General features: G+C 48.8%; 1 protein-coding gene and 1 pseudogene across 1 annotated transcript in view; one reads left to right on the forward strand and one right to left on the reverse strand.

Annotated features, from left to right (window-relative positions):
* Window positions 1-1,237: 1,237 nt before the first annotated feature.
* Window positions 1,238-17,741, reverse strand: part of ALKBH3 (alkB homolog 3, alpha-ketoglutarate dependent dioxygenase) — a 60,602-nt gene continuing 44,098 nt past the window's right edge. Inside the window, exons 9-10 of the mRNA XM_030885811.2 lie at window positions 3,124-3,222; window positions 1,238-1,528 (exon numbers count right to left, since the gene is read on the reverse strand). Of these exons, the coding sequence (XP_030741671.1) occupies window positions 1,436-1,528; window positions 3,124-3,222 (192 nt within the window). The 3' untranslated portion in view covers window positions 1,238-1,435. The remainder of the gene's footprint in view (window positions 1,529-3,123; window positions 3,223-17,741) is intronic.
* LOC105979113 lies at window positions 9,962-11,177 on the forward strand (annotated as a pseudogene).

The raw sequence follows: 17,741 nt of genomic DNA on the forward strand, positions 1-17,741 counted from the left end.
ACTGGCCAGCCGCCTGTCTCCGTGGGATGCAAGGGAAATTCCCTGCCTGCCTTGAGCTGGCTGGGCTGGGCTTGCTTTAAGGGAGAACAGGTGAGGTCAGGCATAGGCTCACTTTATTTTAAGGCGACTCATACCTGCCTCACAGGAAGGCCGAGGACAGGGTTAGCTTCTGTGAAGCACTTGGTCCTGGCAGAGCGGGCCGTCTACAGTCATGCTACCATGTCAGGGACGGCAACTGCCCAAGAGGGCAGCAAGCTCATCAGAGGAGGAGGCCGGCCAGCCACAGTGGTCTGTCTGTGTCCTGGGGGAGAGCGGGCCTGCCGGGCACGTGCCCGGACCGGGAGACCAGGAAAATCTTACGGGATGAAAAGCAAGACGACTAGGGTAAGTTTCCCCAAGGCTGCTGGGTAAACGCCAAGTCTCCAGCCCCGTTTCCATCCATGTACACGCATCTTCTTTCTCTTGGGTTTTCCGTATCTTGTTTGGGAATTAATCTGACACCTGATCCGAAGAGGTCAAGAAGACACGTGCGTAGATGATGCAAGAAGGGGCAGTGACCCCTGCTCTGTGTTGGGAACCTCGGTGACATCACGGCTCAGGCACTGGTCTGTGAGAGAACGTTGAGTCAGAGAGAGCCTTAGTCAGCCACCCCTAAAACTCCCCACAGGGAAGGGAAGAGAGCCATTAGGTAACTGAGCGCTTCCCTGAGGGCTGCTGGCTGCTGCTATCTGGCAGGGGTTCAAATGACTCAAGGGATCTCCGGGGAATCTAAGCCGAGAGGAGCGGCTGTCGCTCTCTCCCCAGCCTGATTCAGCCTGCCACTTCCACGGACACCACTCAACTGTTCTTCCCTTGCTGGGGCCCAGTGCTCTCTGGTAGTCCACGACACTGGGGGGGACTGCCTGCAGCCGTTGCCTCCTTTTGTCCCTGAGCCTGAGGAAGACAGACAGGCAGGGCAGGGCCGTCTGTTTCCATTAGGAAGGTGCTAGAGCCGGGGCCGCTTTCCCACTTCCCAGCGTGTGGTAAGAACAGCGTGTGGTAAGAACACGTCTGTTTGGGTTTCAGCGGCTGCCTGCCAGCGGAAGGCTCCAGGGCCACTGACGCATGTTTACATCTTGCTGAAGTCACAGGAGCAGACACGGCTGTGGCTTTCCCCCTTCGGAGGGGCGGGGCGGGAGGAGGGGAGGTGGGGGGCGGAGCAGGAGTCGGCCCGCAGGTGGACAGAGCCAGCCACGAACACCACCACAGTGCTTTTTAATTTGCCTGCAGATCATGGGCAGTTTCCAGACGTGATCGGGTATTGCCAGTCCCCCGGCTGTCACTTCATGGGGCTCCGAGCAGGCAAACAAATCCCTCCTGCATCTTCCAAACCGCCAGCACTTCCAGACAGCTGGGGCGCCTCTTCCCCAAGGCGCCCTGCCTCTCTGGGGCCTCCTCACCAGCGCCCCCCTCGTGGCTCTGGAGAGACCGTCCTGAAGGTTAGGTTGACTCGGGGCTCTCTGGAGTGGTACTCTTTAGGAACTCGGTGCTGTGGGAGAGACAGAGGGATGCTCTGACATGACCGGATACCGAATTCTAGCTCAGAGCGGTCGGAAATTAGTTATGAGGAAAATGATGGAGGCCTTCCAAACCTTGTGGAGAAGGGTCTCCTCCTCAGAAGCGGATGCCTGCCTGCCCACCCCCACCCCCAGCACCCCCATGGCAAGGCCAGCAAGCCGGCCGGCGGGTGGCATCTTCATCTTTCCTGACTGTGCCTCATCATCTCCGGCTCCCGCCATCTTTCCATAGCACGATAAACACCCGCCCACCCTCCCACCACCAACCAGCCCATGCGTCAATGGCGGAGACCAGGTGGAGCACGCGGAGCCCACGCCCGTGCCCATGCCCATGATCCAGCGTTCAAATGCACACCTTCAGCATGGCTTGGCCTAGTCCCGCACGCAGCCAGGAGCTACTCGAGGCTGTTTAAATATGTAAACAAATTAAATGTACAGTTCAGCTCCTCGGCCCCCAGCAGCAATGGCTGCACTGGACAGTACAGATGGAGCATGTCCATCTCCTTGGAAAGCTCTCGAAGGCTGAGCTGCAGCCACCAGACTGCTTGTCAGTAGCACCCACACTCGAAGCAGCCTCACTGTCTGGCTCACTGCCCGCTTGTTTACTACACTCCACTGCTGTGGGGTGGATCCCAACTCAGAGCGACCCTGTCTCTAAAATACTCCCTGCCATCGAGTTGATGCCGGCTCATAGTGAGCCTATGGCACAGGGCAAAACTGCCCTGTGAGTTTCTGACACGTAACTCTTCACGGAAGTAGCAATACCTTCTTTCTCCCTCAAAATAGCTGGTTTGAGACCTACTGACCTTGTGGTTAGCAGTCCGATGTGTAACCACTACGCCACTAGGGCTCCTATAGCGACCCTATAGAAATTCATAATCCTAAATCAGTCAAGAAGTCCAAAACCCTCACAACTGGGCCAAAGGTAACATCATGATAAAGGGAGAAAAGGCTGAAGATGTCAAGGCTTTCATCTGGCTTAGAACCGCAATCAGTGTTCATGGAAGCAGCAGTCCACAGATAAAAAGATAAGAGGTAAATCTGCTGCACAAGCTACGCCTGAGGCAAGCCATGGTGTTTCCAGTGGCCTCCTATGTGTCTTACAGCTGGACACTGAATAAGGAAGACCACCGAGGAATGGGTGCATGCGAATTGGGGAGCTGGAGGAGAATGGGGAAAGTCCCAGGACTGTTAAAGGGACAAACCCGTCTGTCTTGGAAGAAGTGCGGCCAGAGTGCTCCTTAGAGGCAAGGACAGGAGACTTCATCTCACCCACTTTGGACCTGCTGTCAGGAGAGGCCAGTCCTGAGAGAAGGACATCGTGCTTGGTGAAGTGGAGGGGCAGTGAAGGAGAGGAAGGCCCCCCGCCCAGGAGTGACCCAGCGCTGCAGCCATGGGCTCAGCAGAGGAACCGTGGTGAGGGTGGCGCAGGACCGTTTCGTTCTGCGGTGTGCACGGCCCCGTGGGTCAGAACTGACCCCATGGCGTCTACAACGGCCGGCACCCACCAGTCTGGAAGCAGCATTCCGCCACAAGGGAGAGAGTCCCGTTACTTGCGTGCTCTGACCTGCCAGTCAGCTTGGGTGGCTCCTTCCATGATTAACAAGGTCCCATGATCCAAAGGTATTTTCACTCTCTCCACATATGTGTAGTCTCCGTGCGCTTCCTGGAAAACAGCATGTGTCACACTGAGTTGTTTGTGTGTGTGACCCAGATGACACAGAGCCTGCTGGGAGCACAGGCGTGGATGCCACTGGCTACCCCCCTCCCAACAGAGGTGGCTCACATGCCTTGGGCCTGCCACTTGGCAGTGATGGACCTCGGCCAAGTTATTTTGCCTCTCAACTTTGATTTGCACAGCTGTAAAATGGGATGATGGAAACACCTGCCACGGAGCACACCTGTGAGGCTCTACGCTGTGTGCTGCTGCAATGCACGCCAACCCACAGCGCTGCTGCCCAGGGGTCCCCGGGACTCAGAACTGCACTTGGCAGGGGTTCCAGGAGGTAACTGGCACAGAGGCAGACTGTCTGTCACGTCTTTCTCCTAGAGTGACTGCTAGGTGTGAACTGTCAACCTTGGGTTAGCAGCTGAGGGCTTACCACTTCACCCCCAATCCCCCCATAACAGAGGCCTGCAAATCACTAGGATGCTGGCATGTGTGAAATGTGATTCAGGTGTGGGCAGTTTTCAGCAACCAAAAGGCAGAGCGGCCCATTCTGGCTGACTTGCACAAGAACCTTCCCGCCAGCCTCCTCCTGGGCTGTGGGAAGATGGGCTTTGGCACATGCAGGCATGACGGGAACGCACTCCGCCCCACCTTCCATCACCGCCCGGCTCCCCCAGACTACTTTGGTGCCGTGGAGACACACATTCGCTCTCCTTCTAGAACAGACCACAGAGGGCTGTCCTCAAAGACGGGAGTGCTGGGGCGAGCAGCACCATGTCTTCGGACCACAGCATCTTGTACTCCACCGCCCGGTCTTCCCAAGAAGGCGCCCAGGGCGCAGCTTGTAAAGCACTGGGCTGCGGAACAAAAGTTGAGTGGCAGCTTGCTCCTGTAGATCCCCAAGCCCTCGGCCAGCAAGCTGACTCACTCACTCCACAGGGTTTCTGCGTCAGGAAATCGTTACGGGAGCAGACAGCCTCATTTTTCTCCCAAGGAGTTGCTGGTGGGTTTGAACTGCTGGCCGTGCAGCTGACTGAAGCCTTGGGAGTGCGGGAGCAGCCCTGCTCTGCCTGAGCTGGTTGCTCTGAGTGAGGACCTTCCCAGCGGCAGGGTGCCGCGTGTGAGTTCTTCCCAAGAGCCACGTGTGGGTTTTACCAAGAGCTCAGAGTCAACCGAGAGCCCCTATGGCTACGACTCTTCACAGCTGACCTCAAAGTGCGGTTAGCAACTTTCCTTTCCCCAAACACAGAGCAAGCCCAACGATCAGGCTGCTCTTCACCTCCATTCCAGGCAGAATCCCTGGGCTGTCTATTCACCAGCTTCCCTGCCGGTACAGAGGGTTACTGTGGGTTACAGAAGGATTAATAGTCCCTGCAACACGGGGCTCCTGTTTATTATTGCAGAGTTGCTTCTGAAACCCTAACTGTTTACAGCAATTTCCCCCAGGAAAATCAAAACCAAAACAACACTAAGTTTGCATAAACAGTCTGAATCCCAGGCCCCAACCCTTGACAGCCATTTCATCAAGCACAGCTATAATGTTTACAGGCAGAGAGAGAAGTTGTGTTTGAAAGAAATGTTGCTTTCAGTGACTGATTTTGTCTTTCTGACTCAGAAGGAAATAATAACTATAATGCCTGCCTCTGGCCAGCCAGAGAGCAGTGGGGAGGTGGTGGCCCGCCCTCTGGAGGCCCAGCTCTGTCTCAGGAGGGCAAGAGTGCTTCTGGACAGGAAGAGGCCAGCCTGGGGAGCTGGGCCCTCTGAAGAAAAGGGTTTGGAAGCAACATGTCTGACGTCCAGGAGGCTGGAGGGGCCCAAGGTGACTTGAGTCAAGCTGGGAAGTCAGTGGTCACCTCAGAAAGGTCACAGGGGCCAAGAGCTAGAGGCAGAAGAACGTCTCCCCTCTTCACACATACTTGGCACCAGGAGGCCTTAACCTACCGTCACAGACACGAGGGCAGGAGAGGAGTGACTCCTCACCCCGCCACGAGGACAATTCCGAGGAGATCTGTTAGAACATTACACACACTACTGGTCGGGCAAAGGGTGTGCTAAAGCCAGTGGAAGAGAAGGGGTCCACACAGTGACCCCTGGAAAAGTGAAGCAAGAGCAGACTGAGCAAATCAGCGGGTGTTTCAGACCCAAGAGGACAATGTCCGTGGGACTAGAAAGTGACGCTTGACAGATGCACCTGTCACTCACGCTGTGAAGATCTGAAAGTCTCAAGTGAAAAGACCTCGTGTTGATTTTGAACCTACTACACTGGACACAATCATGGGCCAGACCAAAGGCAGAAGTGGATGCGTCTCTGCTCTAGGGAGAGCCACGTGGATGGGTCTGGAGAGGAGAGAGTGACAGTGCACCCACTGTGAGAGGTGATGTCACTCCCTTGCCGCTTGCTATTTATTCCTTCCAGCCCCCTTGGCTTGGGGAGCGCATTCCTAATTGGCAGATGGGGCTGGGCTAGTCCAGGGAGCATGCGCCAACGGCAGAACATACAAATGCTGCCTTCTTCTTCTGAGGCCGCAGTGGGGGGGGTGGGGGGGCAGTAGCCCACAGTGCTGCCCTTCAGCTCAGCAGAGGTGCAGAGACTTGTGCCACGCAGGAAGCACATCAAAGCCCCAAGGGGCGCACATGGCAGTGCACACTGTCTCGGCTTCATCCGTAGCTATGCCACTGAGGAGCCCGGTCAGACTGTGTAGAAGAGCACACGCATGGCCACCAGGCCTGCTTAAGCCACCAACATACCGCCATGAGCCCTGGATTGACTCAGGGCTGCCCCAGATCAAGCACAACACACACACACACACACACACACACACACACACACACACACACACACACCCCCTATCTCTGCTCCCAGTTAACAGGGGTTTTAGGATCACAATCTACAGGGTAGGTTTTATTGCTGATGGTCTTGATTTTTTTTTTTAATTGGGGGCTCGTAAAACTCATCACAATCCACCATGTCAAGCATATTTGTACATTTGTTGCCATCATCATTCTCAAAACATTTGCTTTCTACTTGAGCCCATGGTACCAGCTTCTCAATTTTTTCCCTCCCTCCCCGGCCCCCCTGCCTCACAAACTCTTGAAAATTTATAAATTGTTATTTTGTCATGTCTTAACTGTCTGACGTCTCCCTTCATCCACTTTTCTGTTGTCCATCCCCCAGGGAAGGGGTTATATATAGATCCTTGTAATCGGTTCCCCCTTTCTACCCCACCCTTCCTCCACCCTCTCAGTATCGCCACTCCCACCACTGGTCCTAAAGGGATCATCTGTCCTGGAAACTGTGTTTCCAGTTCTAGCCAGATTTGTAAGGTAGATTTGGGATTATGATGGGGGTGGGGGTGGGGATGGGGTAGGAGAGGAAGCATTAAAGAACTAGAGGAAAGTTGTATGTTTCATTGTTGCTACACTGCACCCTGACTGGCTAGTCTCCTCCCCGAGACCCTTCTGTAAGGGGATGTCCAGTTGCCTACAGATGGGTTTTGGTTCCCCAACCGCATTCCCCCTCCTTCACAATGATAAGATTTTTTTGTTCTTTGATACATGATACCTGATTCCATCGACACCTCATGATCACACAGGCTGGTGTGCTTCTTCCATGTAGGCTTTGTTGCTTCTCAGCTAGATATCTGCTTGTTTCTCCTCAAACCTTTAAGACCCCAGACGCTATATCTTTTGATAGCCGGCACCATCAGCTTTCGTCACATTTCTTTATGCACATGCTTTGTCGTCAGCGATCATGTTGGGAAGGTGAGCACCATGGAATGTCAATTTAATAGAACAAAGTATTCTTGCATTGAGGGAGTACTTGAGTGGAGGCGCAATGTCCATCTGCTACCTTAATACTTAACCTATAAATATATAGATCTATTTCCCCATCATCATATATAAATATGTTTACATATGTACATGCCTTTATTTAGACCACTATAAATGGCCTTTGCCTCCTACTTCTTTTCTCTATTTCCTTTTACTTTCCTCTTGTCCCACTATCATGCTCAGCTTTCATTTGGGTTTCAGTAATTCCTCTCGGTTACATTACCCTTGGTCACACCCAACTAGGCCTCTACACCCTCTTCGCCACCAATTTGGATCACTTGTTCTCTTGTCCCTGGGTTTGTTTACACCCTCCCCCCCCCTCTCCCATGTCCCTCTGGAACTGTCGGTCCCATTGTTTTCTCCTCCAGGTTGTTTATCATGCCTATCTTATCTAGATAGATCTGCAGAGATAATAATCTGCACCAAAAATAAGACAAAGCAAAACAAAGCAACAAAAGAAAAGAAAACAACAACAACAAAAAAACCAATGACCAAAAAAAGAAAAGCCTGTAAATAGTTCTGTTTGTTGACCTTTAGGAGTGTTTTCTGGTTGAGTCTGATGGGGCGCCATACCCTTGCCCCAAAGTCTATTTTTGGTATTCCCTCAGGACTTTATTGCTCTGTTCCCCTTGCTGTTCTGTTGCACACCCTTTGTGTTTTGTCACAGTGTGGTGGGGTCAAATCGGGTGCAATTCCTACACTGCATCTCCAGTGTTGTCCACTGTAGGGCTATGGGTCAGTGAGGGAATGTCGTGTCTCATAGTGGGGCCGGCCAAATGGTCTTCTCTGTGCATTGGCTGCTCTGAGCAGGGATAGGGTCCTCAAGGCTTGGTGGGCCAGGATGTGCTCCACTCTCTCTTCCTCCCTCTTCAGTTGCTCCTGTGTGCGTCAATCAGACATGTCCCTCTCCCTGAGCTGTAGCTTCAGTGCTGTCCTCTGGAGTAAATTCTTCTGTGGGGAGGGGCGGCTGTCCACATAGCTGGGATTGGGACCGGCCCCTCAGGATGATCTTGGTTTTCTACACACTTGAAGCTTAACAAGCCCGCGGCTATATCACCCCGAGGGTACCTGATCTCGGAAGCTAGTAGGCTAGCAGGGTTGGGGGTCTATTTAGTATTGGAATGGGAAACTTCACAAGTAGAAGAAAGAAAGACAGATAGACAGACATGCGGTGTATCCATATTGTGGTGGCTTGTGTGTTGCTGTGATGCTAGAAGCTATGTCACTGATATTTCAAATGCCAGCAGGGCGACCCCAAGTGAATAGGTTTCAGCAGAGGTTCTAGACTAAGAACCGACTATGAAGACGGACTAGACTGTCCTCTTCTGAGGAATTAGCCACTGACAATCCTATGGCTAGCACAGAAACACTGTCAGTTACTGAGAACCTCATGAACAGAAGCAGAACATGGCCAGAAACAGTGCATCTGACCGAGGAGGAGCTGCTGTCTGCAGGGAGAGGCAGCCATGATGAAGTCAAGCCTGTGGGATCAAGCCTTCAGGACCTTCCTTTGCTGAGGGGTGTGACTGACAAGGAGAGGAGCTGCTGACATCGATCAGTGATCGGAACTTGGAATGTACCAAGTATGCATCCATAAGCACTAGAAGTTGTAAAAAATTACACAAAATGCATGAGGACCAATATTGTAGGCATTAGTACATGGAAATGGACTGGTTAACCATATGGTTAAACTATGCAGGCAATGACAGATTCAAGAGAATGAATTCTCTTCCAAATGCATTCTCTCCAAATGCATTCATCGTCCAAAAGGACATTTAAAGATTTATGTTGAAGTATACTGCTCTGTCAGTGAGAGAATATCTACCCACAGACAAGGAAGTCCAGGTAAATACAACTACTATTCAAATTTACGCACCAACCACTAAAGCTAATGATGCAGAAATTGAAGAATTTTAACAATGTCTTCAGTCTGAAGACATTGAACAAACATGCAATCAAGATGCATTAATAATTTTGGTGATTGGAATGCAAAAGTTGGAAACAAAGAAGAAGGAACAGTAGTTGGAAAATGTGGTCTGGGTGTTATTTCTATCACCAAAGATCACATGATAGACTTTTGCAAGACCAATGACTTGTTCATAGCAAGTACATTTTTTCATCAACAGAAATGGCAACTATCCATGTGGACTTCTCCAGGTAGAGTAAACAGAAATCAAATGAACTCCATCTGTGGGCAGAGGCGATGGAGAAGCTCAACATCAGCGGCTGACACCAGGGCAGGGCCTGACTGTGGAACAGACCACCAATTGCTCATGTGTAAGTTTAGGTTGAAGCTGAAGAACGTTCAAATAGGTTCACAAGAGATAAAATACAACCTTGAGTCTATTCCACATGCTCAAGAACATCTCAAGAACAGATTTGATGAACTGAACGTTAGTGGTAGGAGTTCTGAAAAGCTGTGGGATGACAACATGAGCATCATCCATGAAGAAAGCAAAAGGTCATTAAAAACACAGGAAAGAAAGGATTAGCACGCGTATCAGAAGACTCTGAACCTTACTTTAATCGCCGAGCAGCTAAGGCAAATGGAAGAAAGGATAAAGTCAAAGAGCTTCCCAGACAATTTCAAAGGGCAGCTCAAGAAGCCAAAGCCAAATATTATAATGAAATGTGCAGAGACCAAGTGGTAGCAGACCACAGAGGAGGAACTCGCTCAGCACCTCTTACACTGCAAGAACACAGGGAAAATTCAGGCCTCGGTGTGCAATATTAAAATTCTGTGGGCAACATATTGAGCGGCACAGGAAGCATCAAAAGAAGATAGAAGGGCTTTTTTAACGCCATCTGCTCACGGCGCCGCCTTCTGCTCCTCCCGCTGCCTCGGCTGCTGCCCTGAGTCACTGTCTGCGCAGCTCCGACCACCTGGTTCTGCGTTCTAGCCACCGAGAATTTGAAGTTCTTACAACATGGCACACATTGACAACAAAGAACAGTCTGAACTTGATCAAGATTTGGATGATGTTGAAGAAGTAGAAGAAGAAGAAACTGGTGAGGAAACAAAAATCAAAGCGCTTCAGATGATGCAGAACCCTCAGATTCTTGCAGCCCTTCAAGAAAGACTAGATGGTCTGGTAGAAACACCAACAGGATACATTGAAAGCTTGCCTAAGGTAGTTAAAAGATGAGGGAATGCTCTTAAAAACCTTCAAGTTAAATGTGCACAGATAGAAGCCAAATTCTATGAGGAGGTTCATGATCTTGAACGAAAATATGCTGTTCTCTATCAGCCTCTACTTGTTAAGCGTTTTGAGATCATCAACACAATCTATGAACCTCCAGAAGAAGAGTGTGAGTGGAAAGCAGACGAAGAGGATGAAATTGCAGAGGAGCTGAAAGAGAAGGCCAGGGCTGAGGATGAGAAGAAGGATGAAGAAAAAGATGACCCCAAAGGAATTCCTGAATTTTGGTTGACGGTTTTTAAGAATGTTGATTTACTTGGTGATGTGGCTCAGGAACACGATGAACCTATTCTGAAGCACTTGAAAGATATTCAAGTGAAGTTCTCAGATGCTGGTCAGCCTATGCGTTTTGTTGTAGAGTTTCACTTTGAACCCAATGAGTGTTTCACAAATGAAGTGTTGACAAAGACATACTGGATGCAATTTGAACCAGGGGATTCCGATCCCTTTTCTTTTGATGGACCAGAAGTCAAGGGTTGTCTGGGATGCCAGATAGATTGGAAAACTGGGGGAAATGTCACATGGAAAACCATTAAGAGGAAGCAAAACCACCAGGGGCGTGAACAGTTCATACTGTGACGAAAACAGTTTCAAATGACTTTCTTTCATTTCTTTGCCCCTCCTGACGTTCCTGAGAGTGGGGATTTGGATGCTGCTGCTGAAGCTATCCTTGCTGGAGACTTTGAAATTGGTTCCTTTTTACGTGAGTGTGTAATCCCAAAATCAGTGTTATACTTTACTGGAGAAGCTACGGAAGAAGATGATGATAATTATGATGAAGAAGGTGAAGGAACAGATGAGGAAGGGGAAGGAGATGAGGAAAATGATCCAGATTATAGCATGAAGAAGGATCAAAACCCTGCAGAGTGCAAACAACAGCGAAGCAGGAAGGTCTACCTTCTGCTTCCCCAGAAAGGGTGAAATTTACATCATTTGACAAGCCTAGTTCAAGTGTTTTTTTGTTGTTGTTTGTTTGCTTGCTTTTGTTTTTGCAGTCTAAAATTAAAATGTCCTACAATTTTTTAAAAAAGGAGATAGAAAGAACACAGAGTGTTCAAAAGAACACTGTGTCCAGAAGAACGAGTCTCTATTCCACCATTGCAAGACATATTATATGAGCAAGAACCGATGGTACCGAAAGAAGTTCAAGCTGCACTAAAATAATCAGCCAAAAACACGGCTCCAGGAACTGACGGAATAGCAACTGCCATGTTTCAACAAGCTGATGAGGCTCTAGAAGCACTCACTCATCTGCGAGGAAATTTGGAAGGCAATTACTTCACCAACTGATAGGAAGAGATCCATATTTGTACCCATTACAAAGAAAAGTGACCCACAGAATGTTCAAATTCTAGAACAATGTCATGAAGATCACATGCCAGTACAATGTTGCTACAGATCAGCCAACAAGGGTTGCAGTGGTCCATCAACAGGGAGCTGCGAGAGATGCAGGCCGGATGCAGAAGAGGAGGATGTGGAACAAAGGATATCATCATCACTGATGTTGGCTGGACCTTGGCTGAAAGCAGAGGATATCAGAAAGATGTTAACGTGGCTTTTATTGACTGTGCCAAGGCATTTGACTGTGGGGACCATACCAACTGTGAACGCCTTGAGAAGAATCGGAGTCCCACAACACTTCCTTGTGCTTACGCGGAACTTGTACATGGATCAAGAGGCTGTCGTGCGAACAGAACAAGCGCATAGTGCATGGTTTAAAATCAGAAAGATATGTGTCGGGGTTGTATCCCCTCACCATACTTACTCGATCTGTATGCAACTCATCAGAGAAGCTGGATTATACGAAGAGTGCGGCATCAGGATTAGAGGAAGGCTTATTAACAAGTTGTGATATGCGCATGACACAACCTTACTTGCTGCAAGTGAGGAGGACTTGATGAAGAACAAGGACTGCAACCTTTAGTGTGGATTACGACTCGCTGTATAAAAACCCAAATCCTCACAACCAGAGCAGTGGGTATCATCCTGATAAATGGAGACAAGACTGACGTGGTCGAGGACTTCATGTCGCTCGGATCCACACTCGATGCTCATGGAGACAGCAGTCAAGAGATCAAATGACACAATGCATTGGGTAAATCTGCTGCATAAGACAGACCTCTTTTAAAGTGTTGAAAAGCAAAGATGCTACTTGGAGGACTAAGGTGTCTGTGCCCCAAGTCACAGTATTTTCAATCACCTCACATACATGGGAAAGTTGGACAACGACTAAGGAAGATAAGAGAACATTTAAAGTGCTTGAATGAGGGTGCTGGTGAAGAATGCTGAAAGTACCAAGGACTCTCAAAAGAACAAACATCTGTTTTGGAAGAAGTATGGCCAGGAGGCTCCTTAGAAGCTAGGATGATCTCACCATCTCTTATATATGCTGGACACACTGTCATGCTTGGTAAAGTAATGGGACAGCAAAAAAGAAGAAGCTGGATTGGGTCAATCCATCGGTAACAATGGATTGCAACAATAGGTTCAGGCATAAGAACAATTGTGAGGATGGTGCAGGACCAGGCAGTGTTTTGTCTTTTGCACACAGGGTCGCTATGAGATGGAATCCAATCAATGGCACCCAGCAACAACTGTGTGTGTGTGTGTATGTACACACACACACACACTCATAAACATATTAATACTAATGCTGACCAACAGTTTCATTCTCTCCCCAGCTACAGCCGGTTCATGTGAACACACTAATTAAGCTTTTCCAGCGGGTGGACGATCATCCCAAAGCCCCGCAACTCTCACTTCTACCTCGGCAAGACTGAACCCTGCTCTGCTTCCTTTAGAAAAATGCTATTCAGGAAAAAAAAAAATCTAGGTCTATTTATAGTTGTGCCATTCATTACTAACCAAATGACGGCGAGGAACTATAAGCCTGTTTCTTTTTACTCAATCTATTTAAATGTTTCATGTCATCAGCTCATTTTTGTCCTACAAAAGTATCTGAGAAATGACAAACATTAAAATCATCACCATCATAGTTTTTCTTCTAGACTCTTAAAGAAGTATAAGGTCAACGAGAGCAAAGGCACACTTGTAATTGCTCGCTCGGGTCTTAGGAAGTCCACAGTGCCCGGACTGGCTGTCTAACTGCACACAGCCTGCGAGGCAACGCACACAAATAGCACAGGACTCACACGTCTCCACGCTACCTGCTGCACACACTTTCCTCACTTGCTATTTACTGCAGTTCAACTTAACACAGAGCAGATCAAAAACCGAGTCAATGCCATTGACCTTCTTTGGCTCTCAGCCTTCATGGTTTTTATGCCTAGAAAGTCTTTTCCCATCTTGAGAAAAGTCAAATCCACAACTGCGCTCTCTCTCTCTCTTTCTTTAAGAAAGCTGACATTTTTGTAGATTTAACTCTTTAGTATACCCGGAGTTGCTCCCCTCAGGCTACTTTTTATAACACATTTTCTCCCACGCTGCTTTTGAGAACAATTTCCAGGTACTTACAACCAAGGTATCCTGATAGACTGTGGGGCAGGATCAGCGATGGGGCTCAGGTGCCAGGTTCCATGCTAGGTAGTCCAAGCACAGAGACATTACTGTGATTCCTTACCACAGCCCGGTAAAGAAAGTGATGGTGTTGTAAGTTGCATCAAGTTGGCTGCAATTCACGACGCATGGCGCGTGGCCCTCCTGTGCACTGAGCAGACCTGCGCCACAGGGTTACAAGAATGTGACCTTTCAGAAGCACACCTCTGAGCCCATCTTCCAAGGTGCCTTTGCATGGGTTTGACAGGCCAACCTTTCAGCCAGTAGTCCCATGCTTAACCCTTAGTGCCACTCGGGGCCTCACAAGCAAAGGGATCTCACCTGCCAGGGTGTGGTCCGGTGCTGATTTACGTGCTGCCATGTGTAGGTTGTTGTGTTATGCCACTGGTATTTCAAAGACTCCAGTGGAGCTACCAGACTAAGACCAACGGAGAGGAAGGAGCTGGCAGCCGACTCCTACATGAAAACCCTGCTAACAGAGCAGAACGCTTATGGACAGAGTGCCAGCAGAAGAGCCCCTCGGCGGAAGGTACTGTAAGTAGCACCGAGGAAGAGCTGCCTCCTCAATGTAGACTCCACCTCAATGGGAGGGTGGGGGGTGGAGCAGAGCATTCAGAGCCTTCGTTTGCCAATGTGGCACCACTCAGAATGAGAAGAAACAGCCATAAACATCCATTAAAAATCGGAGTGTGCAATGGATGAAGGACACACATCCAGGAAAATTAGAAGTCGTCAAACATACAAAAGAAGGGCCTCAATGTTGCTATGGAAGCAATCAGCGAGCAGAAGTGGACTGGAAGCGGCCATTTTGAATCAAATGATCGTGCTATTCCAGGGATGACAAATGAAGAGGGCTGGCAGCACACGCTTCATAAAAAGAACATGCTGAGGCCCATCCTGTGTCCAATCCCGCAGTGACAGGATGATACCCACACGCACCTACAGGGAAGGCAGGACAAGGTAGTGCAGGCAGTATTCATATTTGCACATCAACCACTCATCCCAAAGCTGAAGGACCTGAAGGCTTTACTAACCTCTGCGATCCGAAACGGGCCAAACATGCGACCAGGATGCACGGATAATTACTGGTAATTGGAACACGAAAGTTGGAAATAAAGGAAAAAGATCAGTAGTTGGAAAATAGAGCCTTTCATGATAGAAACAATGTTGGAGATCACAGGATAGAATTTTGCACAACCAATGACCTCTTCATTGGAAATACCTTTTGTCCACAAAATCAGCAGTGACTACACACTCAGACCTTGCCAGGAGGGAGACAGCGAGATCAAACCGACTGTGCCTGGATAGGAAAGTGTCACCGGAGAAGCCCAGGTTATCGGTAAGAACAAGGCCAGGGGCTGACCATGAAACAGATCAATTGTTCCACCATGAAAGTTCAAGCTGAAGCTTGAAGAAAAAATGTTGTAAAGTCCATGAGCACAAAAACACAGCCTTGGCGTTCAGACACCCTCTCGAGAATAGATGTTGGGAGCTGAACACGAATGAGTTGTGGCATGACATCAAGGACATCACACGTGGTCAAAGCAAAAAGTCGTTTAGAAGACACGAGAGAAAAATAGGGGGAACAATCGATGCCGGAAGAAACTCTGACACTTGCTCTGAAGCAGCGAGTGGGGGCAGCACGTGAAGGAAGGAAGACAAAGTCCAGTTTCACAGTGAAATGCAGAAGACCAACAGGGAAGGACGGTGTGGAAACCCACAGGGGCAGCTCTGCCCTGTCCCGTCCCCGCTGGTTTCCATGAGTCAGATGGACGTGATGGGGAGGTGGTTTTGTTTTGTTTTGTTTACTAACAGACCAGAGGAGATCCAAAGACAAGGGACTCAACAGAATGCCGAATTACTGAACAATATCATTAATAACACACCAGTGAAATTTTGGTGGTGATAATTTAAAACACATGCACAGAAATGTACCTCAATGAGGACCAGTTAGAGATTCCATCTGGATTCAGAAGAGGCTGCAGATATCACAAGGGAGATATCACGGTTGCTATCAGACAGAGCTTATCTGAAAGCAAAGACTACATGAACCATGTTTACTTTCATTGGTGTTTATGTGGCTGACTGACAATGCAAATGCATTCAACTGTGTGCCCATAAATAAACAATTTATAAATATGAAGGGCTCATGAGGGAGGGGGGAATGGGGAGGGAGGGGGGAAATGAGGACCTGATGCCGGGGGCTTAAGTGGAGAGCAAATGTTTTGAGAATGATGAGGGCAATGAATGTACAAATGTGCTTTACACAATTGACGTATATGTGGATTGTGATAAGAGTCCTATGAGCCCCTAGTAAAACGATAAAAAAAAACCCCATTCATTGGTTTTCCAATAAATACACCATTGATGAAAAAAAAAACAACGGCTGATAACATTGTGACGTATAGGATACTTCGTTGTCCACATATGGAGCAGGTACTGCAGGAGGCAATTACTCAAACAAAAGGGGATACTGCATGGTTGAAAACTGGGAAAGGTGTGTATCGGGGTTGTATCCGCTCACTCTACATATTCAATCTCTATGCTGAACAAATAATCAGAGAGGGTGGGCCTAGATAAAGAAGAACCAGGCATCAGGATTAGAGGAAGACTCATTCACAACCTGGCAATACGCAGATGACAAAACCTGGCTTGCTAAAAGTGAAGAGGCCTTGAAGCACTGATATAGAAGAAAGACTACAACCTTCTGTATAGTTTACAACTCAGTGTGGAGGAAACAAATTTCCGCATCTGGACCGATATGCAACAGCATGACGAATGGAGACCACACTGACGCTGTCTGTCACAGGTTTCATTTTACCTGGATCCACAATCAGTGCCCATGAAAGCAGCCGTCAGGAAGTCACACAAAGCATGGCATTGGGTAAATTCACTGCAAAAGATCTCTTTCAAGGACCAACGAGCAAGCTGACACGCTGACACGCTAATGCCTAAAGACTAACAACACTGGGCTTGACCCAAGCCAGGATTATTTTCCATTGTGTCCGATGCATACAGAGGCTGACCAATGAAGGCACATGACTGAAGAAGGGATGCCTTTGAAGGACGGTGTCGGTGAAGAATATGAAATATGCCGTGGTCTGCCCGTAGAACCAAGTCCATCTTGGAAGAAGTGCAGCCAGAAGCGTGCCGAGAAGCGAGGCTGGTGAGACATTGTCTCATGCACGGGAGGCACGTTACCCGGAAGAGTTGGCTCCTGGAGAAGGCCACCGTGCCTGTGCATGGCCAAGCAGCACCGAGCCTATGCATGGCCTCAACAAGATGGACTGAAACAGTGACGGTAACAATGGGACCAACCGCAGCCCTGACTGTGCGCACGGCGCGAGACTGGACAGTGTTTCCTTCCCTTGTCCATTGAGTCACTAGGCCACCACAACCCAGGGATCCGGAGGGGAAGAACTTGTGCTACCGTAGGCCCAAAGGCTGTCGGGGAGTAGGGTTCAGATCTGAACCTACATATGAACCCAGAGTAGGGTTCAGATCTGAATCTGGCTCCAATCCATGTATTCCTTCCTGATTGAGAAACCCCATTTTTCATCTCATCCCAGCACAATCAGAAAAGTTGGTTGAAAGCAAAATGTCCTCCCAAGAAAACTGTCTCAGAGAATGATGAAGTAGATTTTGCTGGCACAATTCAACAGCTTTCCAGGCCCGGCGACTCTGAGCCCTCAGAAGCTATCCCAGAACACTCCCATCTTTTACTAAAGATAGTGTTTATGCAAACAAAACAAAGCGAGCAGAACAAACAGCATTGAGGAGAAACGTGCTACCTGTCTCTGCTCTCCTAGGCTCACAGGAAGACACTTGACACAGAGGAACATTATTACTGTCTTGGTACTATGATTAGTATTACTGGTGTCTACCTGTCTCTGCTCTCCTAGGTCACAGGAAGACACTTGACACAGAGGAACGTTATCACTGTCTTGGTGCTATGATTAGTATTAGTGG

This window comes from Echinops telfairi, unplaced genomic scaffold (genome assembly GCF_000313985.2).
Source record: "Echinops telfairi isolate 266 unplaced genomic scaffold, ASM31398v2 ScPeMD7_60;HRSCAF=208, whole genome shotgun sequence".
Taxonomy (NCBI): domain Eukaryota; kingdom Metazoa; phylum Chordata; class Mammalia; order Afrosoricida; family Tenrecidae; genus Echinops; species Echinops telfairi.